This window comes from Squalius cephalus (genome assembly GCF_949319135.1).
Source record: "Squalius cephalus genome assembly, chromosome: 1".
In the NCBI taxonomy this organism is placed as follows: domain Eukaryota; kingdom Metazoa; phylum Chordata; class Actinopteri; order Cypriniformes; family Leuciscidae; genus Squalius; species Squalius cephalus.
Window position 1 is genome coordinate 27,469,846 of NC_137122.1, and position 26,588 is coordinate 27,496,433.

The window sequence follows — 26,588 nt, forward strand, 5'->3', positions numbered from 1 at the left end:
CATGGAAGTAAAATAATGACAAATGTCTTTGAAACTAAAAAGCATGTCGCATTGCACTAATTGAAAAAATTTCATTATCAGTGCTTGCATTTTAATGCATTGTATTTTCAAGGCTTGCATTCGATTGTTGAACAAATTACTTTTTTTTTTAGAAGCCTACATCAAAACATAATGTGGGCTAGTGTAACTCCTCAATAAATGGCTCTTATGAGTCTGTTCTTTTACCGATGAGTTACTGATTTGATTAAGTCTGATGGATCCTTCACTGAGCTGTCTCAGACCGGTTACTAAATTTGACTTGATTTTTTTTATATATAGGCCTATTGTACTTAAGCAACTGCATTAAGATGATTTGGAACCGTTAGCTTTGTGCAGGTTTAGACTTCTTAAAATGCTATTTGATGTCAGACTAATGTACATGCTAATCATCATGACTAGTTATGCAGTTATGACAATGAAACTGATGGACATGACAACATGCAGATAACCAGCGTTTCATTAACATCATATCATTGACTTGCAATAGAAGAAAAAGCTAAAACCTAAAGCCAATTAATCAGAGACATCTGTGTCAAATGACTTGGTCATAATGTTGATTGGTCATAAAATCAAGTCCAGTTGACAGGTGAACTAACACCACTTCACCAGAGGGGGCAGTAACACTTGGCACACATGCTATTTCATTCATGTGTGTTCATTTCCAAAACATCTAAATTTCAATTGAACGTTATAATTGCTATACTAACATAAATATATCCACTCTCTCAATAAACAAACCAATCACTGACTGCAAAATAAAGGATTTTGATGTCAAAGATGTACAGTATTCTGCTTCCAAGTTTGCAGTCAACATAAAACCTTTTTGTTTAACAAACTATAGGATGCCTTGTTTGTTATTGTAGAACTTTTCTTCACTCCAACTGTCATCAAAGTATAACCCAGATGCATTTCTGTCGCTGTTTGACGGAGGCCAGCCATAGCTGCAATGCCGTCAACTATCTAGCGTCATATCTTTGATTTGGAAGCTTAATTAAATTGTTTTTTTTGGGTTTTTTTAAGAGAAGACGTTAATCCCATGTGGAGTCAGCTTTGAATAGATTCCCTCGTTTCTTTCTGCACTGGCCTATTTGGGTTGGTGCCATTTAAGAGAGCGGGTAAACAAATAATTATCCACATTAATGTGCTGATATTCAGGCCCATCTGGAAATCATCAACAAGTACAAGCCTATATTGCATCAGTCATGCAATCAAATATAATCCGGATTCTGAAGCCAGTCAAAGTGGAGGAGAACTGAAAACTATGTGTGCAGCGAGTTGAAAATAAAGAAGGCCGATGCATAAATTAGCTGAACGTTTAGACTCTGAAATGAGGACACCTGGGTAATGTGCTTTAGTTGATTGCCAATAGCTTGATGTCTCCTCAGATCGGCTTCTCGTGGCCTGTCTGGTGAGAAGTAAAAACCGAGCTATCTGAGGTTAGAGCTGAGCTAACACCGAACAGATGTTCTTTCCTGAAGATCTGAAAATACAGCCGATTTGATATTTAAATGCAAGTTCCTTGTGTTTTTAGTTTTGAAAGAGCTGCACGTGTCAGACTGCAAAATGTCCTCTCCACTGTCCTATAAATAAAATCCTAAAAACTCAAAGAAATGGTCTTCTCACTCTCTCTTCTCACCGACGGCGAGACACACACCCACCTCCTCTCACTCACTAGCGTCATTCGCTCTGGTTGAAAAGTGCTTGTATTGCACAACGTTTTAGTCATTCTCACATGGTTTCGCGCTGCACGGCAAAAGCGAGCGCACCGTGGATAAGTACCGCTCTCATAAAGCCGCCTCTCAAAAAGCGCGCGAGTTCCAAATTAACTTCTTTTATTGCGCTTAAATGGTCATATACATTCAAAATTATGTCAAAATGCCCATCTTGCCAAATATTATCATCTTGTCAGTTTTGTAAAGTAATAGTTGAGAGGAAGCGCATGCTGTGTAACAGTATATTGGATCCGTGCATTAACTCTTAAAGTGACAGCAGCCTAATAAACCTGCTGCTCTTTGAGAAAATCACTCGCTGCTCTTGACTGAATAACTTTTGTTGCTTCAATTGTAAGCAATAATCTGTATTTAATTTTTACAGTGAAAAATATCCAGAGTTATTTTACATTTGACTTCTTACATTTCTGTAGTGTGTCTTACCTGAGTATTACTGTTAGACCCACCTGACAAACTTAAAGCACTGTTTATGTCATTTGTCTCTTTATTCTATTGTATTTTTTTGTGCTATCGTTTGCCATTTGTTTATTTGTTCTTATTTTATTACTGGCTGTTTACCTGTCTTTTTTTGTAAATGTAGTTTACGATTCAAATAAAGCCTCCCTGAAGTTGGAAAGTCCAGTATCGTGACAACACTAGTGCATATATAGACTATAGAATTGAAGTATAGCAACTGACATGACAATGCAAATTTTTTTCTGAAATTGTAAAAACAAATTGCGCTTTAAATACATGGACTGAGCTGTAGATTTTTGAACTGACTTCTGCTTTTTGGCCAGGTGGACACACACATACTCTTAAAAGAGAAGGTACTATATACATATTTAAAGGTTTATGTCAGGCTCTTCATATGCCTATATACATTTGGGTTCCCATCATGGGATCATTTAGATTTTCTTTTAATTAATTATTTTTTAAACACAAAGCTTGCAACCATACTTTATCACTAAAAAAAATTTAAATAACCAGTTAAACATGAAAGTATAATGCAATAATTTAATAAATGTCTCCTTATAGAAGCTTTTTGAAATAAAGGGGTCTTTAAAACCCCTGAGTCAAGGTTCTGTACTGAACCCCATTGAACCCTTTTTTCTAAGAGTGCAGCCAAATATGGATTTATCATCCTACTCAATATATAAATCTTTTGCCAATTATTATTGTTACAATTATTCTTATTTAAAAGTTAGTGTGTTTACATATAAAACTACAACATGTGCATAAATAAGCAAAATTGCAATGCATGAATCAGTGCTAATCAAAATGCATTGCAATGACTTTACATATAACACTCTGCAGTCCAAAAAAAAAAAAGTTAGCATGGGCACGAAATAAGTTGCATCCAGCACTATTGTTCTATATATAACCCCTCAGAGCTTTTGTTCTCTTTGACAGACGACATGTGGGCGGCGACTGTCGTCCCGTGACAAGCTTGCGCAGTGGAACAATTTCAGTAATGGCATGTTACATGTGCATGTGTCGCCTGTAATCCCAATAACACTGGAAAGCGTGTAAACTGAAGGCTTATTATCCTACACAACACTTCATTATCCACCAACATAAAAAGAGATGAATCCAGAACACCAGTGATGATGAAAGTTGGAGTGCCACAGGGTCAAAGTTAAACTATGATATTGCGTTATGATAATACATTGCTTCTGTATTCACTTTAGACTGATATATTATGCTCATATAATAAATTATATGTAAAAAATAGTGCAATAAATTAGTTGCACAGCAAATGTCATAATGATACAGGGAAACATTCTGCACAGTTTCAAACTAACTTCCCAATCAACATGAACAACTTCAAGCATTTTTCATAACAGAGCGTTATTCAGTACACACACACACACACACACACACACACACAGTGGCATTATGTGCATCGAGGCGACCGATAACTATTGCACATGTTGTTGTGCATCAAGAGTTTTTGCGCTAAAACTAAAACCGCCAAAAACTAATCTGGGACAGTTATTGCTTGGCATATTATCAATCTAAACCCTTCTCTCCATGTTTACCAGCATGTTATAGCAGAAATAAAAAGAGCAAAGTTGATTTACACAGCACGTACCATTGTGGAGCGGGGAATATTGCCAACAGTCTCAAAGACCCATTTTACTCCTTTAGGAAGAAAAAAAAAACTTTGCCCCGAAAAAAGGGAGCGCGGTAGAAGACGAAAAGCAAATGAGTCGTCTCTCTCCGTTGATACCGGAAGCAGAAGAACCGGGTTGCGGGACGGGCCCGTGGATCGTGGAAAACGACCAACTTTTACGCACAGAAACTTTCGCAGGAATCAGCCGGCGCGTTTCTGTCTTTCGGCAGATGCAAAAAAAGGGTTAAAGCTTCGGGGCCGGAGCGGGTTCAGCACGACCGCTCCTTTGGTACGAATCCCCCGGTTTGAGCGCCTCTCCGGTCCGGTGGCTTCAGTCGAGCTCGCGCCGTGCGCCACCGACAGCAACTTTCAGCCTGCGCAGTTTCAGCTCACGGACTCTGGGTGAATTGGTGCTCAGTCTCCATCCATCTCACTGGAGACCTGATCTCCATGACCTCCTCCTCCTCCTCAGTGCATGGATTACACGATCAATTATTATGGACAGGACGTCATTATGGGCAATATTGCGGAATCACACGCGACGCGCGAGAGGAACGTGGACTTTTATGTCGCCAAAACGAATAACGCGCGAAGGTTTCGAATAACTAATTAATGTATGTTAAGTAGCCTATGTAAGAGAAGTTGCCAAAATAAACGCGCTAGCCCTGCGTGGCCCGTGCGGAACGGTCGGGCTGATCTGTGGACGGATTCGTGCAGTGGCTGGTGAATTATTAATAACCGGGAGCGCTTCACAGTCTGTCGTGTTCACAGAGGAACCAGAACGGCAGCTGGGGGTTTAAGGGAATTAAATACGGGCTTGGAGAGAAGCAGGAACGGCAGGGGATTATACCGTTCACCGGAGAGAGAAAGAGAGAGAGGCAGGGAGAGAGAGATGTGTGTGTACGAAGTGTGCAGATTTTTTGTTAAACGGTGACGTAAATCTGATTATTTTTATGTTATCAAGTCAAGTCTATACAGTGGTGCAAAAGTAAAATGTAAACCCTAATTCTGCAATGATGAAAGTGTTTAGCAGAAGTGAACAGGTGTAGTGTGCAGACAGTTCTGTTCACTATATTTAACATTCTGGTTCAGCAAATGTTCATGCAATCAAATAAACGATTTGCTGTCGACCTCACATTTAAAATTTTACATGGGTGTAAAAAGTGAGATGCTTTAGTCGAAGAACAACAAAAAACTTTATTGTTCAATGGTAATTTATAAAGGTATATAGTCAGGCCCCATTGGTTGCCTAAGGTTTAATTAATTCATAATATATATATGCCAGATGTCAGATGAAGGAAAACTCGTAAATGACATCTTATTTGTGGGTTAATTGTGGCTGTTTTAATTAATTGAACATACCTGGGCTAAAACAGAAGAAAGACCTCCACACGACCTGAAGGAGACACGCGCTGACCTTCAGTGAAGCCCTGATGCACCTGCCAACTACATTATCAAACAAATTCATTTTCCTTTTGTCAAAAGAAACAAATGCTAAATAAAATAATAAAAACACAAACACAACTGAATTATATTTCCCTGTGTATATAAAGATAACACATCTTAGCAAAATCCTTTTAAAATATATTGTTTAGCATTCATTATTTTCTAGACTCACTGAGATTATTCATGTTTTTGCTAATTGTAATTTTCATATCATGAAACAAATGTATGTAACGTTTTTTTTAAGTTATTTACTGCATTTATATCTCAAAATGAGCCAGTAATCTATGATTATGATTTAACAAACAATACAGATAAAGATGAAACAAAACAAAAAGGAATTAATAAACGGAAATGGTCCTCAATAATTCACGTTGAGAAGAGAATAATAAATAATAAATCAGGGGAGAAGAAAAAAAAAATCGTGTTCCTTGTTTGAAATCGAATAGGCTATTTATATAAGCATTGCATAAGAGAAAAACTACATCTAACAAACACAATTTTAAACAGCCAATCATATTTTATTTAATCATTTTTGATAGCAGATTTAAGCTATGAAATTTAAAATTACACTCTAAAAAATGCTGGGTTGTTTTAACCCAATATGGACAAACCCAAACGTTGGGTTAATATGTAATTTAAAAATGTAACCCAAGGGATGAGTTTGTCCATATTTGACCCAGTATTAGTTTTCTCTCTTTCTAAACGCTCTCACCTGTTTTTAAACATTTCTGAAAACATGCCATATCACATTTGTCATTAAGCCAATAGAAAATGAATTAACACTTAAATAATTATTCGTGAGTAATATTCGTTAGGGCATTAAAAATCAAACCACCGTCAAAAACATAAACGAGCGTCAGAGCTTTCTGAGCCTCAGTGTTAAAACATCAGTTAAATAAAATGATCACAGTATTTACAGTTCACAGCATTCTGAAATATAAATATAATAAATGAAAAAAGATGAATAATAATCTCAATATATACAAATATATAGCGCCTTAATTATATATTTGTTAATTACAAATACTGTTAATATATTAATCAGTTTAAATCAACATTAATAAGTATAATATCATAGTGACAAATCACTTCGTGTATGAGCAAGTATTGCTCTTTTAATTTATTGTATTAATATATTCTTCATTTATTAAATATATGACATCAGCTCGGTGATTTATAGTCTGTCGACACCACATCTCAGGCAAACAGCAAAAAACAAAAACGAAACCACGAATGTGTACTAATTCAATTTAAACGAAATTAAAACACTTAATGTAAATTTTTGCCTATGTTTTTATTATGCTCATGATTTCATTAATTAACGAAGAACACTTGTTCCGTGTGACATCATAGGCTATGGAGAAAAATAGTGTAAGTTCTGGATTGTGTAGAATTAAAATATTATATTTAAGCAGGGGAAATCTTATAATTTGCCATTACATTGCGTCATTGTTACGAACATCATTTAAAATAATAATAATAATAATAATCTAATTTTAGACTGATCGCAAATGAAATGATTCACATCAGAACAGAGAATGGAAAAATCGTCTTAGATCTCTCTTTTAAAATAAATCTGAACGCTAATACGCGTGATTAAAAATAATAATGATTATTTCCCCTAACATTTTTGAACGGTATGATCAGAACTAAATGCTGGACGGAAGAAGGAACACATTGATGATTTGTGCAGGTGCGTTTAATACTGACTTCAGAAACACTACTAAAAATTTCTCTCTAAACAAGTATTACGATTTTTAAACTGATGTTATTATAAACTACACTAGTTTATATTTGTATCTAAATATCGAATCCTTGATTTTTACCGCCACTGCAAAAAGTGAGGAAAGAAAGAAAAGGCGTTTCATTTACCAGAGTTGCAACAGCCAGAGGATTACTATAAAGTAGATGCATTAAAAAAATGCATGTTCAAATGTAAAATGTTATTGAAATGAATGCATGATTTATTGATTAATTTGGGTCTGAGAAAAAGAGTAGTATATATATGTATAGTAGATCGATATGACCCATGTGACCTTTGCAAATTCTTTTCCCTTGCGTTTGTAGTAATGCATTTTAGTAAATGATTCAATAATTCATTACTTTTCAAATATATATAATATGATTATCTTAAAGGACAATTTAAGAGGGAAAAAACAGCCACAGGGTGATGTAAAGTAAACTGCACCAAAACAGGCCAAAATTCAACACATTTTATTTGAGTAACTGAGATGGTAACAAAGTGATGACATCATGAGGCTGAATGCATCTCAAAAATTGTACAAGTGCACATGCAAATCTCACTAGTAGAGCATGTTATTTAACACTGGCTTATTTTAAGCTTAAGATTTAAGATGTAACGTATAACCAAAGAGTCACAAAGTTTCTCATATAGATTTCTTCTTTTTTTTTTTTTTTTAAGAAGGTAACGCTGTTTCATTTTTCCTTTCACTTCAAACAGGAGTGTCATTTATTTAGCACAGTCCAGATTGAATTTAGGCTCTACTGCCGGTTCCTTGGCTTGGCTTTAATTTCTGACTGCCTGTCTTTAATTTAGCAGGGCTACTGAGAGCATGAAGCTCAGATTCAGCTAAGCAACGGCCGGGCCAGGAATGCTGACCTTGGCGAGTGAACCGGGCCAAAGACTGAGGTAGTGCACAGCTATAATCACACATCAGGCAAACCTCCCTCAACCTAAAGCAAAAGAACTATTTGAGCCTTGAAAATATCTGGATTAACCATTACACCTCCCGTCCAAAAATGTATATTACTTGCAATACACTGCCCATGATACAGTGCACTGCATAATGAACACCATGTAGACTTTATTTGGAAAGCATCACTATTATTATTTTCACTTGATAGACAATACATGTGGGTATGACTGTCACAGACTTCCGCTGATCTGAGCCATTATTAGAGATAAGAATATCAGAGAACTGGTGGTGAATCACTCAAAACACCCTAGCAACCATCTAGAAATTTACACACAAGTCTCACACGCTTTTTCTTCTAAAAATGTTCAAATCAATTCATCATTATCATGTAAAATGCAATGCAATATTATTTTGGACAGTGTAAAAAAAAAAGAAAAGAAAAAAAAGTAGTTTAATGTAGCCCATCTAATTGTCAGATATGTAATATGATATTATATATGTAATATATCACAAGACCTTTACACTTACAAGGGCAAATTCTCAAGATCAAAACGTTTTTTCTTGTAGTTTTAACAATTTATTTATTCAATTTATTTTACTTTATGTAAAATTCAGAAACCCTTGTTATTAGCGACACTTGTGGCCGTGAAGTGAACTGCAGCCAGCAACTTATTGCTAGTGCTCATGTAAAGTACGAGAGACTGAACGTGATTCAAGGCCCCGATAAACTCACGGCGAAGTTCTTCTTCTTTCTCTGCTTAGAAGTAAAAAGGAAATTACCTTTACAGCGATTTACTGTTACTGAGCATCCAGACACCGTCCACGCTGCTGAGAGCGACGTTTAGACGAATATGTAAATATATGCTGTGCTTTCCTCTCAATAACAATTTAAACACAACAAAAATGACAGCGGTGAGAAAGCAGCAGTTAAGAAAGCATCTGATCATGGCGATGTGGATATGTTTGCACGAGCTCCGCGATTCACCGGCATCATGTCGACAGATGAGTTCATTAAAATTACACTGTTATGAAATGAGACTATAAGCTATAGATCTGGGTGCTATAGAATGGGTCTTTTGGTATTGTATATTTGTTTTATGTGTCATTGAACAGAAGAGATGCTCTCGGTCAGATCCTTTTGATTTTCCCGGCAAAAACCTCACGAGTCCTCCACATAAAAATGTGTCTACAGGCTTTCAGAGGAAGTGTGGGAAGGTCTCAGTTTTTAGGGGTTGTTACTTGTAAGCTTGTTCACATATTGGCAATAAAAAAAAGCGATTAATAGGCTACATGAAAATTCGTACATTTTGCCACTTTAATAGGCCTACTTAAATTAATAAACCTTTTTCACATTTCCAGGCTTCGTCATAGTTGGGTAAACTTATTTAGTGTTGAGCAGAAACTACAACAAATAAAATTTGTGCATTCCCATTTGCTCCAATATAGCAAAAGAAAAACTCAAAGATGTCAAATTTGCCTCTTACTCCCAAAGCAGCCATTGTATAAAACAAAACTCACGCAACAGCACTGACTAATTTTCTGAAATTGAATGCCAAGGTAATATAACACAAATCATAGTACAAATGTACAATAAATTCTTTAAAAATTTCAATATTAAAAGCTTTACAAGATTTTCATCTCAGTCAGTGAAAAGGATCCATAATTAATTTCGTTTTGAAATCTACTAAAATAATTATTTTATAGGACACTGTAAGAGAGAAATCCAAAGAAGACTGACATGCACTTCACCATAACAGGCAATGAAAGTGATCAAATAAAATAAAATATGACAGAAAAGCGAATGTTCCAGCTCCCCAACAGACTGACTGCAGCAGAGAAAAATGTGTTTTCCTTCAAAGCAACGTGTGCTAACCTTTGTGGGCTCCGGGAAAAAAAAATTCCCTGGGAACTGTACCTAATTTAAATGTTCAAAGTGCCTCTCATCTTAAAGGTGTATATGTTTCAGTCCCCTGAAGACCACACGGTTAATCTGGCAAAGGCTTGAGAAGACTTTGAAAGCGTTTTGAAAAAGTGGAATGAAGCAGAGGCTGATAAGACGTGGTAAGATCAAACTATCTGACTACTGAAGTTAAAGCAATTTTTGGGATTTTACTTTAATGATAAAGATTTTGCAAGTTTATCATGGTCTAAAGAAAGCTATGTAACACGTGTTTGTAAAGTCATAATCTACCATATCAGCACATGTGTGGCTAATGCATCATAGAAGAGGGATATAAAACCTCGGCCTGACCTGACCATGCATGCTCAGCGATGAGATGAACAACGGAGAGCTGCGCAGTGATTGGTCACCTGTGGTGAGGCTCCATCGGGATTGGAGCAGAATTGGGCTCTCACACCTTATCAGGTTGGTGCACAGCATTGCTGCAGGAGAGCGAGTCTCGGGAGAAAACGCCTGCGAGCGCTACGCTTATCTTACACCAGCAAGAGGGAGAGAGAGAGAGGCCGTGAGGAGAGCCCAACTCGTTGCATGCGGTTTAGTAAACTTGCACATATCTGACTTCTTACCTAAGCATGCTTATAAAGACAGAAATGATTAGAGCCAATCGAAAACAACAAGAAATGCAGTGCATTGGCCTCAATATGCATATTAGTGCAGCAGGGTCAAAAAAAAGTCAAGATCAAATCCATCAGATGGCTTGGCTGGGATGTCCAGCTTGTGTGTGTGTGTGTGTGTGTCTGGTCTGGATCCAGGCTGGTCCAGGGGGATGCCGAGCATTAAAGCCAGTGGATGCTGGGGGAGAGGGGTTGTCCTCCCCTGGAGGGACTGAAAGAGGAGGCCTGCTATAATCTGCTTCTCTGGCTCTTCATGAAAGAGAGCAGAGGACACACACACCAGAGACTGACCCCCTCCTCCAGCTCGAGCCGCTCTCATCTGTTATCACCATATACCTCTACCGTTCTGCTCCTTCCCTCCATTCTCCCTCAATCCTCATCTTTCCTCCCTTCCCGGCTTAGGTCTTCTGTGCTTAAAACCTGCTCCAGCCTTTTTAATCTTCCTGTCTCCATCCTTTAAAACTTCAGTTTGGTTTCTACACAGAATGACTTCCTATAAATGTACAATGTGAAACTTCTTCCAAGAAGCCACTTTGATTGCTCACCGGTTGCTCTTTCATAGTTCAGAACACTATTTGAGATTTCAGTTGTGTTTCACGTATCAACTTTGTTGCTGATGTTTCTGCTGAAGAGATAGACCCGTCAAAATAGACGCAAATGAGTAAATCAGCATAAAGTAAGAGTTTAGAGCTATAAAAGATCATACGCTCTTTGATGAAAAGTGCTCAAGTTCATATTAAGGCAAATTTGAGCACAGCTGAGACATTATTGAGATTTCTTCTGGAATCACTGGGTCTTTTTCTCAAGAGAAGCATAAGGAAACTTTTTGGTGTTTGCTCTCCATTTAGTTTCATCACTGTTTGGGAGAAACAATTGAGATCTGATTAGGGGTTTTTATTTTCTGTTTGGTAGAAACCAATATGTCAATATGAAGAAATCATCAAAAACATGTTTAATCTCCAAAGAACCATAAAGACAATTCCGACGTGCTCAAAAAGAATAATTGAATGCGCTCCAATGACTCACTGAACATCTAAACTGATTATCGGTTAATTATCTTCGCTCACTTGTGAATGCAAACTCCAAAACTTGGAAATCATCGGCCAATTGTTGTCAGATCTCATTAGGAATGTTTGATTTTCTGTGGATAAACACAAATGTCAATATAAAGGACCTATAAATGCATCGAAATCTCCATAAAGGCAATTTAGTCTCATCACTGTTTAGGAGAAACTATCAAGATGTTAAAGAGATCTCATTAGATCTCATATGTCAATATGAATGCATCATCAAAAATACGTTTAATCTACAAAGAACCATTAAGAAATATCGGTTCATTTTGTTCGCTCACTTGTGAATGCAAACTCCTAAACTTTCAAAAGATGGGCCAATTTTGGTCAGATCTCATTGGGAATATTTGATTTTCTGTGGGTTGAAACCAATATGTCAATATAAAAAAAAAATCTATAAATGCATCATCAAAAGCATGTTAAAGACAATTTAGTCTCATCACTATTTAGGATAAACAATCGAGATAATATCCATTTGAATAACGTTTTTTTAAATAAGTAAACATCTAAACTGAATATTGGTTCATTTTGTTTGCTCACTGGTGAACTTCAAAACATCCAAATGATGGGCTAATGTTGTAAAATCTATGCACATCCTTATGAATGTTTTTTTTTTCCAAATATCTCAGGCAGTGTGTCGTCTTCCCTTTTCTCTGGCTTTTCTGTCGGCTGTCTTTCACAACTCTCAGCGTCGAGCCTTAATTCGTGGAATCAGGCCACAGAGTCTGGCCTAGTCTTACGGTTCCTCTCTTCCACCATCTCATCGAGGGGAGGGGCTTCCTTGGCAGTGCCAGGCTCTGTTTGGTAGAATGGCTCCAAATTAACATGAATATTCATGAGCCCCCCCCCCCCCCCCCCCCCTTTCCTAACAGCGCATCAACACTTGGTAGCAGCACATGGCGGGACAGCTGTTGCAGGCCAAAGCGGGCATCTGTGCACAGAGAGACAGAGATATGGACCGGGCGAGAGGAAGAGGTGTGGACATCTGTAGCCAGGGATTGACAAACACTTGGATGGATGAAGAAGAGAGGCGAGACGAGAAGGAAAAAGAGAGGAAGTTGGACTAGGACAAGAGAGCAGGATTAATTGAACAGATGACAGGGATGTGCTAGCGTGCGAGAGAAAGAGATCGCTGAAGGATTGGGGGGAAAATGGTGGTATACTCGTATGTAAGGCCGGTTCCTGCATTAAAAACTAGAATTTTACCTTTTATAGATGAAAACATAATGCAAAAGTCAGATGCTGGCAGGTTAGGTCAAAAGAGTCAACCAACATGAGTCCATTTTTCAATGTAAATCTATGGGATTTTTTCATTGCCTGCTAAGTCTGGGCAACTAGGAACATAACAGTAAACATCTCCATTATGATTTAAGATATATTCCCTGCAATAGGTTCAATAGTTAGGGTTAGGGTTTTGTTCAGATGACTAACCCTTAGTATTATCTTCGTAAACTCATCTTTATTAAAAGTTCTTCAATGGTTCGCACCTTTTTAGAGGCCATTCACACAGAACACATTGTTGCATTGAAAAACGCAAGATGCGAGCAGTGAAATGGACAAGTATCGAGATGAGTTTTTGAAGTTGAACTTATTTTAACTTGAGTGCCTCATTTTTGGAATGCTGTGTCGTGTGCAAAATGCATGCAAAAAGACATGGGCGCAATGGTCAAAGACGTCCGTTTAGCGCATAAACACAAAGAAAACCAATGGAAAAGTAGTCCATTGAAATGCATAATGATCTGCATAAGATTCTTAATTTGACTTTATGGTTCTTCGGAGGTTCGGTAAGTCCTTGATGTTTCATTCTAAGCTTTTCAGATCAGTCTGATGGTTTCTGTGTTCTAAAGCACCAATTCATGGATGTTTTTCATTAAAACTAAGGAATAAAAGTTCTTTGTGGAACTCGAGCTGGTTCTTCTATGACATCATGCTGTTAAAGCAGCTTTTAGGTTCTAATTGGAACCAAAACCAAAGTTGCTCAAACTCTAGAAACCCCAACCTGTAGTACCTTTCTCCCATGATTTTGCAACATTAAACTCCAGTTTGCTCCATGTATGTCCTCAAAGGACTGAAGCTCTTCATCGGTCTTATTCCTCACAAACATACACACACACACACACACACAAACAGGGCGCCTGGTTCTCGCTGCCCTACATAGCCAGTAGCACAGCAGGCAGTCTCTATGAAAGGCCCATGAGGTTTAAACTGTGTCAGATCCCCCGATAAGGCTCTGTATACAGAAGTCTCTGAAATCCCTCATCTGAGGACCCTCTGTGTTTAGGGGTTGTGCATTACATCCCTTTCCATGATTAATTAGGCTTAATTGAAAAGGGGAAAGTAGCACAAAAATGTAAATATTCTCAGATCCAGACTTGGGAGAACCAACAATAATGCAATGGTTTGATAAAAAAGCTCCTTTTTCTGAAGAGATTTTCTAAATGATTAATTAGGATATTGGATTTAATAATCCCAATTTAATTATTATATTAAAATGTTGACTTGTTACAAATTACACAGGGGGAAATGTGTAGTTGTTGCCTTAATTGTTTTTCGTTTTTTTTACCTTATTTGACCACTGAAATTAATTAAAACAGTAATTAACCTAGTTTAAGATTAAATAATACTAATAATTTTAATTATTAATTAATACTAATTAATACTAAATAATTTACCTGCTGTCGCTGAAAGAGTCCAGTCCTCAGGAAGGCCATATGATTTGTGAAAGGATTAAAACATGCGGAAACGGAATGTTTTTGCTATATTATACAACTAATAGTATAAAAAGTGAAATAAAATAATCATATAAAGAAATAAAACACTAAATCACAATAAATCAGAAAGTGCATAGCAATTCAAAAGACAGCAAACTCATTTACCAGCAGCTTGAAGACCAGCAACAATCTTATCATAGATAGATATACAGACAGACAGACAGACAGACAGATAGATAGATAGATAGATAGATAGATAGATAGATAGATAGATAGATAGATAGATAGATAGATAGATAGATAGATAGATAGATAGATAGATAGATAGATAGATAGATAGATAGATAACTGATGTTTTGCAATCTGGTGTAAAATGAGTTTCAGGAAGTGGGGAAAAAAGTGGGAAACATTGTGCTAAGCGAGTGAAAGAGAGCAAAAAGAAAGAGAGGGTGGTCATACCATCAGCCACGACCTGGCAGAGAAGTCATAACACAGCTGCCACCTGAACCCTGGGTCAGCCTGCCTGTCCAGCGCCATTCCCGCGGCCTCCTGCCAGAAGAAATCCTCTTCCTGGGATGGGGGAAAAAATTAATAAATAAAAAAGAAAAAGCACCCAGCGAGCACCAATCAGAAGGAGCGTGCGTGCAGGATGCAGGATGCAGCCAGCATGCATGCCTGTGTTTGTGTGAGTATGTGTTAGCGAGAGGGAGAGAGGACTTTGACATAGAAAACGCCAGGAAGCTCAATCCGGGCAGCTGTAGCCATCCGGAGCCAGCGCCAGCCATCAGACTTACTCACACACCGATCACACACAGCCAACCAACACTGGGCTCTGGGTGTCACCAGAGTGTTTCTGTGTACATGCAAACACATATTTACTTCAAAGACAGCGTTTACAGGAGCGGCGGGTGGTCAATCTGCACGCTTCCTACGCTTACCTGCCTTATTTTTCATTTGAATTGACTTTAGTGAAATTGAATTGCCACAATGGTATACACATATTGTGTTTGTTAATTCTTGCTGTCTGACACAGGCTCTTATGAGGCCTATTGTACAGCGATGGCCGGAAGCTGATGTGTACTTTTGTTTGGCTGGATAAATTGTGATCTTACAATGGTTTTTAGTGTGTTTAACAGTTTAAGCTGCACTGAAAACTTGCATGTTGTACCCATGATGTACGAAACTTATGTAACGTTGTAGCAAATAAATAGGAAACAAATTTTCTTTTTTTTTTAAATTAAAAAATGATGGTAACTTTAGTTGTATCAGACTGATATATCGATCAGGCTGATTAGCCAGCAGAAATTTGGCTATAAATGTTGCACAGTGTGATATATATATATATATATATATATATATATATATATATATATATATATATATAGATTTTTTTTTTTTTTTTTTTTATGCAGACAGCCTTGTCAATGAATAATCTTTTTTTATGTGTAAAGTAAATAAAAAATATATATATTTTTACTTTTAAGATATAAAAACAGATTTTTTTTAAATAAATGAAGTCAGATTGCATTTAAAGTTATTTTAATTATTTTAAAATAATAATAAATTAAATACAGAAAATGAAGACTAAATTGCTGGAAAAAGATTTCTATTATTTAAAATCTAAAACAATAATTAAGACCAAATGAATACAAAATGTTTTAATTATTTAAAACATAATGATTAAAATAAGATAATAAAGACAACATTTTCTTAAAAATATATAAATACCATTGTTTTTATTATACTAAACAAACACTAAGAGAAATCTCTTTCAAAATATGCATAATTACATTTCACAAAAAGTCAAAGAATGATTACACCGTCTGAAGGAGATCCCACATTAATTTACTATGATGAGAAAGCAGTAACTAACTATATGGTAATTATTTTGGCAGTAACTCTGGTTACCGTGGTAAATGTTCATGCTGCAGTCCCTAATGTAAAATGTAAAGCACAAGCGGGCGTCCTACAGTTTCCTTTAGCTTGAAAGCAGCATGTCAATTCTTTCTTATTTTTTTTTTTTTTAATTAAGTGGCATTCCTCAGTTCAAAATATTTCCGTGCTGATTATCTGATTATCCTCGTCCAGCCGCATCTAAACGGTGCAGTCATGCATGCATGTAATGTGTGAAAGTGAATGAGAGAGCACATGCAGTCCTGGGAGCAGCAGCGCTCTTTAGAGACACACAAAGCTGTGACGAAGACCCTGCGTGTCAGATGAGGGACAATTATAAGTCTGCTTGTGGTGGGATGGCTGCTGGTGCAGGACTTGGCACGGCTCCCTAATTTAAGGGAATTAAAACAAGCTAAACAAGACTTCTTTGTGTGCGTGTGAGAGAGTGTGTGATGCAGGACTGGCACTAAGCTGGCATGGCCTCAGAGAGAGAGCGTCTAGATGACCCAGGGTAATATGGAAATGTTATACTGTGACGGGATCATATCATTTAAACAGTTGTGTGTTTGAATTCATAGAGATACACAGAAATATTGTGGCTTGTTATGATCAATAAACATACTTGCGCCCAACCAGTCGGCACCATAAGGTGTTATCCCAGCACCTTTTGACCTCTGCAAGTTTTTTTTATTTTTTATTTAAAGTGACGGATTGCCAGTCAGCTTACACCTAATGAGGACATTCATTTTCATATTTGTTTTTAACTTCTTTTAAAATGTTGGTATTTTTAAAGATCATTGGTCAAATAATCAAATGTTTCTGTCATTCTAACATTTCAGAGGGGCATAAACCAAGCAATGTATAACAAACAACAATAGACTAAAACTACGGATGTTTGTGCTGTTGTTTTCCCATCAAAAACTGTCACATCCTGGAATATGATGTCATTAAGGAACTGGCACTTTTAATGCCATGATTTAAACTTTAATGTAATTAAACTTTAAACACTAATGTCCACTTAAATTCTAATTTGAATTACTTACAATAATTTTGGAAGATTGTGCTGAGAAGTACATGACTTTATTTAGCTGTTATTTTAATTTTAATTTTACATATGTATGCATGTCTGTATATATATATATTTTATTTACATGTTCAAATAAACTAAGAAAAAAAAAAGGGGGGGGGGGGGGGGCAATTTGTGAGAATTTTAGTGTACCGGTATTATGGGGTTTTTTTTTTATTGCTAATGTGTGAACAGCTTGTTAAAAAAAAAAATTAAAAAAAAAACTTAAAAATAAGACTTTCCCCAACTTCCTAGTTCATCTATAAAGCCTGTAGTCTAATTTTTATGTGAAGGACTAGGGACGTTTTTAGACGGGAAAACAAAAGGATGTGACGAATATGCGCGGTCCCGAGAGTATCTCTTCCAAAGACTGTGGAGAGGCCAAGATGGCATCGTGGTTGGTGGATGTGTAAAGTTGAGCTCTGGCGGATGTGGTAGTAATGTGATCGATCAGTCTTTTTAATCCTTCATTTATATTTTGTGGTCTTCTGCGTGAACTTTTTTGCATTTAAATTTGTTTAATGGGCAGAAGGAGACGAGTTTTTCCGAAAGCTATGGATGTCGAGGTTGGCGCCGAAGTTGAGCTAGTCTCTGATGCTTGTCTGAGCAACAGGTTCGCTGTGCTTTCTGACCCTTCAGTGTCGAGTGATACGAAACAGAGTTTTAATCTATGTTTAGCTACACCCTTTCCAGCGTCTCCTGCAAAAAGTCCTCCTTCTAAAAAATCGAAAAAGAAGTCTGAAACAAGCGGAGATATCGTCGACATTTTGAATGCTATTCAAGCTCTGTCTGCAAAACAAGACGTTACCATTCAAGCACTGTCTGCGAAACAAGATGCTACTTTCCAAAAGCTAATCTCCATCGAGAAATCGACTGATGCTACGACGAAAGCCGTTGATAACCTGTCTGTGGTAGTGCAGAAGCTTGCTTCTGAAGTTAATGAGCACTCGGAAAAAATGTGCAAAATGGCCAGAGATATTACAGAGCTTCAATCGTCAGACAAGGAGATCCAATTGCGGATTGAGCAACTTGAGCGATATAGTCGGCGTTGGTGTTTAAAGGTGCACGGGGTTCCTGAAACTAAGAACGAGGATCTACGTTCGGCTGTTAAGAACATTCTCGAACATGTGGCACCTGACATCGCTGGTAAGCTTAACGACGCTCTTGACGTGATGCACCGAGTCGGGAGACGGGATCAGGGTGGCGCTCATCGAAACATCATCATAAGATTTTCTACACGGTCATTCCGAGATCTCGTCTGGAAAGCTGCGAAGGATAACCCATACCTGAGAGAGTCTCGCCTACGCATTTCGGAAGCTCTGATTCCTGCAGATGCTGCTGCGAGAGCAAAGTTGTGGCCGCTTGTTAAAAAGGCAAGAGAAGAGGGTAAGAAGGCTTCCTTTTCGGGGCCTTTTGCGTTCATTGATGGTCAGAAAATTGTGGCCTAATATACTTCAGACTGAATGCTTTTTCGTGTAATCAGTCCTTCTGAGTCGCCCATTTAAGGAAATCGAACTATTTTTTTCTTCTTCTTCTTCTCTTATAACGTTTTTCATTTATTTAATGTCTCTATCTCAATAATGCACCTTAAATGTTCTTTTGGTGCCATGTAGAAGACATTACCGATCGATCACCACCTACCCTGTTCAAGGAAAAGAAGTCAACTTTCTAGCCAAAAGTAGGATCTTGTTGTGTTAACCAGCTGTTTAGCTGGTTTTGTTGCACTGCATTTGTTGTAATCTGTGTTCATGCATTCTTTTGAGTTTTCTTCTTTTAATTTAGCCTCTCTTAATGTTAGAGGTTTAAGAGATCATTCGAAAAGGAAAGCTTTATTTTTGTATTGTAAACGTAGTAATGCTGATTTTATTTTTGTTCAAGAAAGTCACTCTTGTGAATCAGATAACAATTTTTGGAAAACTCAGTGGGGTAATTCAATCTTTATGAGTCACGGATCCAATCGTTCTGCTGGTACTCTTATTTTGATGCATAAATTTAGAGGAGATATTTTAAAAACTTTTTCATCTGATGAGGGTAGATGGATCATTCTAGTATGCAAGACCGAAAATGTGATTTTCATCTTGTGTAATGTTTATGGGCACAACTCTAGAAATGCTAATGCATCTATGCTTAAAGAATTGGGAGCTAAGCTTATAAGTATACAAAGTTGTTTTCTAAATTCTTATTTAATTATAGCTGGAGATTTTAATGAAACCCCTGACAATGCACAAGATAGATTTCCTATAAGAACTACCTCTAATTCACATGATAATATTATTTTATGGTTGTGTGAAAATCTTTCAGTGGTAGATGCTTGGCGTTTCTTTAACAGTAGTTGTAGAGGCTTTACTTGGTCCAACAAATCTGGTTCACTTAAAGCTAGAATAGATCTTTTTCTTATTTCTCATGCTATTTTGAAAGATGTCCATACTGTTAATCATCAATTTGCCCCGTTTACTGATCACATGTTAATTTCTTTGAATCTTGCACAAAATAGTAAGTTAAATAGAACAAGGGGTTACTGGAAATTGAATAGTTGTCTTTTGGAAGACGCCAATTTTAATGATAGTGTAATTCAGCTGGCTAATTCTATGTTTAGTAATACTGGAAACGACCCTGGCTCTAGCTGGGAGTTTTTTAAATATAGAGTTAGAGTCCTTGCTGTCAATAGAAGTAAGCAAATTAAAAGAGAAAAGAACATTAAAGAATTAGAACTTATTAATAGATTAAGTGTGTTAATGCAGAAGGAAAATCCCAGTAAAGAGGATGAGGTAGAAATGAGCACATGTCATTTGCAAATTGAAAATATGTACACAGAGATTGTTAAAGGTGCTTTTATACGCTCTAGAGCAAAATGGATTGAGAAGGGCGAAAGAAACACCAATTACTTTTTTGCTCTTGAAAAACGAAATCGTAAAAAGACATCTCTCTCTGCCTTAAATATTAATAGTGTTTTATGTACAGATCCAGGAATGATTTCAACCTTTGTATATTCCTTTTACAAAAATTTGTATACTTCTCAGTTTTCTCAAGAAAAATCGGACGATTTTCTTTTAAGTATTCATGATAAGATTTCAGGTATTAATGATGACTTTAAGCAACTTTGTGATTCTGATATCTCTATAGTTGAAATGGAGGATGCACTGAAATCTATGAAGAGGGGGAAGTCTCCAGGTACTGATGGCTTATCTGTTGAATTTTATTTACATTTTTGGGACATCTTAAAGCAACCTTTACATAATTTGTTTAAAGACTGTATTAAAAAAGGAGAGATGACTTCCTCAATGAAGCAGGGTCTTATTTCTTTGATCCCCAAAACTGATAAAGACCCACTTTTAATTGAAAACTGGAGACCTATATCACTGTTAAATGTTGATTATAAATTACTTGCTTTAATTTTGGCGGTTCGTTTAAAATCTGGCCTTAATAGTATAATTGGCGAAACACAAAATGGATTTATGAAAAATAGGCACATTAGCTCCAACATTAGATTAGTTCTTGATCTTATTGATTATTCAGAGAATATTGATTCAGAAGCTATTATAATGTTTTTAGATTTTTATAAAGCTTTTGACTCTTTAGAACACCAATTTCTGCTTAAATCTCTTAGCCTTTTTGGTTTCGGATCTACTTTTATCAACATGGTGAGCATGCTTTATAATGACATTAACTCTTCAGTTTTGGTTGGCCTTCAAACCACTAAACGCTTTAATTGTGATAGAGGAGTGCGTCAAGGTTGCCCTATTTCTCCATTTCTTTTTCTGCTAGCTGTTGAATTGTTATCAATCGTTATTTTACAAAATCCCAGTTTAGAAGGTATCTCTATATTTAGTAAAGAATTTAAAATATCTCAACTAGCTGATGATACAACTATATTTCTTAAAAACCAAAGTCAAATTCCCTTGTGTATCAATATTATTAATTCTTTCTCTGAAGCTTCAGGCTTATACTTAAACGAATCAAAATGTGAATTATTCTGTCTTTATGACACTCAACAATCAATGTTGCACAATATACCTGTTAAAGTTTGTATCAAGTACCTGGGGATTTTCCTTACTAAGGATAGATTGCTCCGCCAACAACTTAACTTTTCACCTAAAATAAAGAAAACAAGAACCATCTTTAATCTTTGGCTACAACGTGATCTCTCAATCTATGGGAGAGTACTTATTTCTAAGGCAGAGGGTTTGTCTCGTTGTGTTTATCCTTCTTTATCTTTATTTGTTAGTGACAAAATCTGTGATGATATTAACAAAATCTTATTAAATTTTATTTGGAAGAACAGATCTCATAAAGTTAGGAAATCTGTTTTGTCTAATAGACGTTCTGAGGGTGGATTGGAAGTTTTAAACTTTAAAGAATTAGTCAGCTCTTTCAGAATTAGTTGGTTAAAAAAATGTCTTTGTAGCAATGGCTCAATTTGGTACTATATCCCCAATGCCATTTTTAGTAGATTAGGCAGTTTAGAGTTTCTTTTAAAATGTAATTTCAATCCTTCTAAATTACCTATTTCTCTCTCCAAATTTCACCAACAAGTTTTACTTGCTTGGAAATTGTGTTATGTGCACAATTTTTCTCCCCATAAAGAAATTCTGTGGAATAATTTGAACATTTTAATCCGAAACAAATCAGTTTTTATGGCTAAGTGGTATGATAGAGGTATTGTTTTTGTTTTGGATTTATTTAAAAATGATGGCAGTATATTAGAATATGAAGAATTTATGACTTTGTATAATTTTCCTCTGCCTGCTAGAACTTTCAATTCTGTCATCAAAGCTTTGTCTCCAAGTTATGTGCATTTATTTAAAACACATCTTTTCTTTAATGAGAGAAAAACTATTTTGCCCAAACTTTTATTGGATGGAGTTAGCATTCTTGATAAAAAATGTAATAGTAAACTGATAAAGTTATTGTTACATTACACTGTTTACACATCCCCTCGATGTAAATTTTTCTGGAATAATTTTTTTGACTGTATTCACTGGAAGAAAGCGTGGTTACTCCCTGAGAAATATTGTATGTCCAATAAAATAAGAGAGGTACACTTTAAGATTCTTCATAATGTTTACCCAACTAACTCACAAATTTCCTCTTTTGTTGATATCTCTGACCTTTGTGTATTTTGTAAAGTTGAGAAAGAAACTTTGCTTCATTTATTCTACCACTGTAACCAGGTTAAGCCTCTTTGGCAAAGCTTGGGTCTCTATCTTTCTCATTTTGTCAATTGTGATTTAAACTTTTCATTGAAGGATATATTCCTTTATTTTTCTGGGAGTGACTGTGCTATTGATAGTGTTGTTAATTTCTTTGTGTTGCATTGTAAATTTTTTATTCACAAAAACAAATTTCTCAAGACTTTGCCTAGACTTGAGGCCTTTATTGCTGAGATTTCCCTTATTGTTAAATCTCTTAAACTCATTGACAATAGTAAGAACAAGAAGTTTCTTAACTACTATGAACAGTTTTTTCTTATTTGAGGAGGCAGTTATTTATTCTTTTTATTTTTTATTTTATTTTTATTATTATTTTTGTTCATGTTTTCAATGCAGTGCTGTATATTGTATTTCTTCGTTAAAAGAATATCAATAAAAAAAAAAAAAAAAAAAAAAAAATCTTCCAAAGACTGTAAAACGGTTAGTTCCAGTCCTTGATGCTGATTGGTCAATAGCTGTGTTTTATATAAATTGTCTCTGGTTTTATTCACGATAAAACCATAGACAGTATAAGAAGTGGACAGAGCCATCTCATTGGAACTAAATTGAGACAAGTGATCCCATTTTTAGCGATTTTTTAGGACTTCCGTTCCTGACGCGCAGACTCAAACAGAGCTTGACGACGTAGATGTGACGTGAGCAACCCGTCTGTCTTCTAGTGGCTGTGGCATGAGAAATCTGAATCATTCCCTTCCGAAACTTGCAGAGACGGAGAGAGTAGGAGGTGTCCATGAGCTAGGAGCAGGAGAAACTTTTGCTAGTAGGTATTCTGATTCATTATTTTGTCACTTTGCCTCCACGTCTCCCCGATTGCCCGCGAGCTTCTCCTCCCGTCCATACGGTAATCTCTCTACTGTGCGACAGAGAGTCGCGTGGTTATGACGCAATCGTTAGCCTACTTCTACAAAAACTGCTTCTACGGGGCCATAACGTAAGCTACAAGGTAATGGAGCATTTTATACATTGTCGTGTTTCTTTAGAAATAAATAATGGACAAATGGAGTCTTCAAACGCCTCAGATGTAAAGTTATTCGCTGTCAAAGTGACGCCAAAATGAATGGGAGTCAATGGAATGCTAACAGCAGGTGAAGTTCTGCTACAGGATGGTGGCACGCGGCCGGCTTCAACTTCCGGTCGACTTCCTTCCCGCTTGGATAAAACACGGCTATGACCGCTTCACCCAACGGTTCTATGTATCACTACACAACACCCTTAGCAACTATTAGCAAGGTGAACATAGTCTCTCTCATTTATATTGTTCATTGAAGCTTATACAGTGGAGTACTGTGAGAGATCGAGTAAGTGAGTGTACCTGCATTTACAGTAGAGCATTTTCCTTCAGGTCAGTCCTATATTCGTAATTACATATTAGTCCGCTGCAATATCTTGTCCTTTAAGTTACAGTTAAGGAGTTTTCCAGTGCCTGGAACACGCTAGTCATTTGTCAGTTGCGTCTTGCTTCTCCATGTTCACAAGTTTCAGTAGCCTAGAAATCTAGACGCACCCTAGCGGCAGCAAAATTTATTTTGCAGCCAGGGTAGTCTAGCAACTCTCCGTTGACTTTCGGAGCTGTAAAAACCTAAATTGTGTCAGGCCAATCACATCGTGTATAGAGTAGGCGGGGCGGGCTTAACATAATGACGACAGAGTTGCGACGGTTCCCTGCTACTTGAAAACAAAGAATGGCTGCTGCTGCTGGAGAATAGTCTTTCGAATCGGCTTTGGCCGCAACTCTGGAGGACTTGGAGTTAAGCTTTTCTTTGAGAAAAGAGAAAAGAGCAAAGAACGGCACTTAAGTCATTCTTAAAAAAAGGAAGATGTGTTCGTAGTTTTGCCAGCCAGATATGGCAAAAGTTGAATCTATCAACTAACATTAGCTCCGCTGTTGGGAAAACGCTCTGGTTGGTTGTAGCGCTATCCTATTGCGTGCAGAGGGAATTTGAAAGACAGCTGTTTATCCCGCCCCTCGGATTGAGCCATGTCTATGGTGAGTTGCCAGACCTAACATCTTGATGTAGGTCTGGCTTGCCAGGCTAAAGTTTCAGTCCTTTCTTTCAATATAAAAGTCTTCTCTACTGACTGACTCACTCATAAAGACAGTCTTTGGCACCATCTATTGGCGAAATAATGTAGCCTAACTTCTGTTGCTGTTCAAGGTCAGGGACTATTTTTTCCAGCAGAAGGAAGGCTTTTAGTTATTTTACTTCATGAAAGTTGCATTGATACTTTTTTTTTTTTTTTGCTTTAATATTTGTATTGTGTGTATCGTGAAAGTCACGGCTGAATCTATTCTCTATACAGCACTAGGATAATGCCGAAAGAGTCATTCTGTACTGTAATGTCAATGTGTCAAGCTAAGAAAAGGGACTAATTTAAACTATAGTCTCACATAGCCAGATATAGTCTATATCATCTCAAATATATAATCAAACTATCATAACAGTGTCATTTTAATTACCTCCTCCTCTGCTGACATGATGCCGGTGAATCGCGGAGCTCGTGCAAATAGGCTATATCTACATCGCCATGATCAGATGCTTTCTTAACTGCTGCTTTCTCACCGCTGTCATTTCTGTTGTGTTTATTTTGTGTTATTGAGAAGAAAGCACAGCATATTTACATTAGCTACTAGCGACTCTGGATGTTCATTTACAGTGTATGGCTGCAAAGGTATTTCCAACTTATTTATTACTTCTAAGCAAAGAACAAAAAGTATGTTACATTGCAAGAGTGTGAGCACGAGCGATTAGTTGCTGGCTGCAGTTCACTTCACGGCCACATGTGAGTTAGGTTGTTTTTTTGTTTTTTTACAAACAAGTTAAAATAAGTCAATTTAAATGTAATTTTAGATTATTCGCATTTACTTACGAAGTGGAAACAACAACAACAGCAAATGGCTTGAGGATCTGTATCAGATGGTACATCAACAAAACATGAGTACATGTCATTATCACTTTTAAATGAACTTTACACATTACAAACTTGTTGTAAAATTTAACTTTCACAATCTGACGTATTTCTGGGTGAAACAGGATATAAAAAAAATGGCTGTCCATCAGAAATTGATTGAATCATAAAAAATGGTTAAAGGGGGTATAAAATATGGGTTCATGGTGTTGTCTGAAAAGGTCAGATGTTTCACAGCAGAGTGAGTTTTTAATAAAACACTGGACTGATGAACCGTTCATGATGAGGAACGAAAGTAAATACGAGTACGACAAATATTATGTTGAGTTTAAATTTGATGCAAGGGCGCCCAAGGAAAATTTGAGTTACGCGAGATGAACCTGAACGGATTGCAGCCCTATAGTTTTACCCTAACTAGAATTCTTTGTTTTTAAAAGCGAAGTGCTTCCATTAAAGTCACAGTATAATTCACACACTGTTTCTGGGCAATTTGTGCATAGAAACTGGAAACACTAAACTTCACGTTTCTCTCAGAGCCTAATTTGTGAATCCACTGGTTTCACTTACTAAATCTCAAAGGTTTCTGGGCAACGTGGGTTAAAAAAAAAAAAAAAAGTTGCCATGGCATTCTTTTGGCACATCAGCGCTTGAGCCGTGCCCAGGACAGGAGGGTTACCATGGCATCAGCAGACCTCATAAAGCAAATGATTGTTGGGGGGTTTGTGTGAGCGTGCTTTCTGCGTGGCTGTGCCACCCCAAATACCTAAATGCTATGCCAGCATCCTTTAAATACTAAAGGGCACGGGATAATGCCAGGCTGCTTCTTATCCTCGCTAGCTTACCATTCCTGTCTTTCCACTGGAAATCATTGCTCTATCTGTCCGTCCATCTGTCTATCTCTCTAGCGCTCACCTCACACTTGTGGCACGGCCTGCCAGCTCATCTGCCACTTGATTTGTCTCCAGCTGCCTTCACCCAACAGCAAACCAATTTAATAAAAGTGCATGTCGAAAGAAATCCAGCCAAGGTCTTGATCAATGACGTGCGATGCCTCGCAGCAAAGCAAACAATAGATAGGCCTAGCTCCTCTTATGCGAACCCTTTCTCTGAAGAAAGATCTGTAAAATGTGCATTTATTGTTGTATGTTTTTAAGCCGAATATGGATTTTCCCAAAGTGTGGAAGCTGTGC

General features: G+C 36.9%; 1 protein-coding gene across 24 annotated transcripts in view; it reads right to left on the minus strand.

Moving 5' to 3' along the window:
* Nucleotides 1–26,588, minus strand: part of nfixb (nuclear factor I/Xb) — a 174,522-nt gene that overhangs the window by 146,302 nt on the left and 1,632 nt on the right. For 15 of the 24 annotated variants that reach the window (XM_079869971.1, XM_079869953.1, XM_079869969.1 and 12 more), the window contains exons 1-2: nt 24,950–24,982; nt 14,782–14,892 (exon numbers count right to left, since the gene is read on the minus strand). In XM_079869971.1, coding sequence (XP_079726097.1) covers nt 14,782–14,892; nt 24,950–24,967 — 129 coding nt within the window. In that variant the 5' untranslated portion in view covers nt 24,968–24,982. Of the gene's footprint in view, nt 1–3,843; nt 5,357–14,781; nt 14,893–24,949; nt 24,983–26,588 lie in introns of those variants that run through there. The other 9 variants (XM_079869984.1, XM_079869964.1, XM_079869982.1 and 6 more) reach the window with 2 other exon arrangements.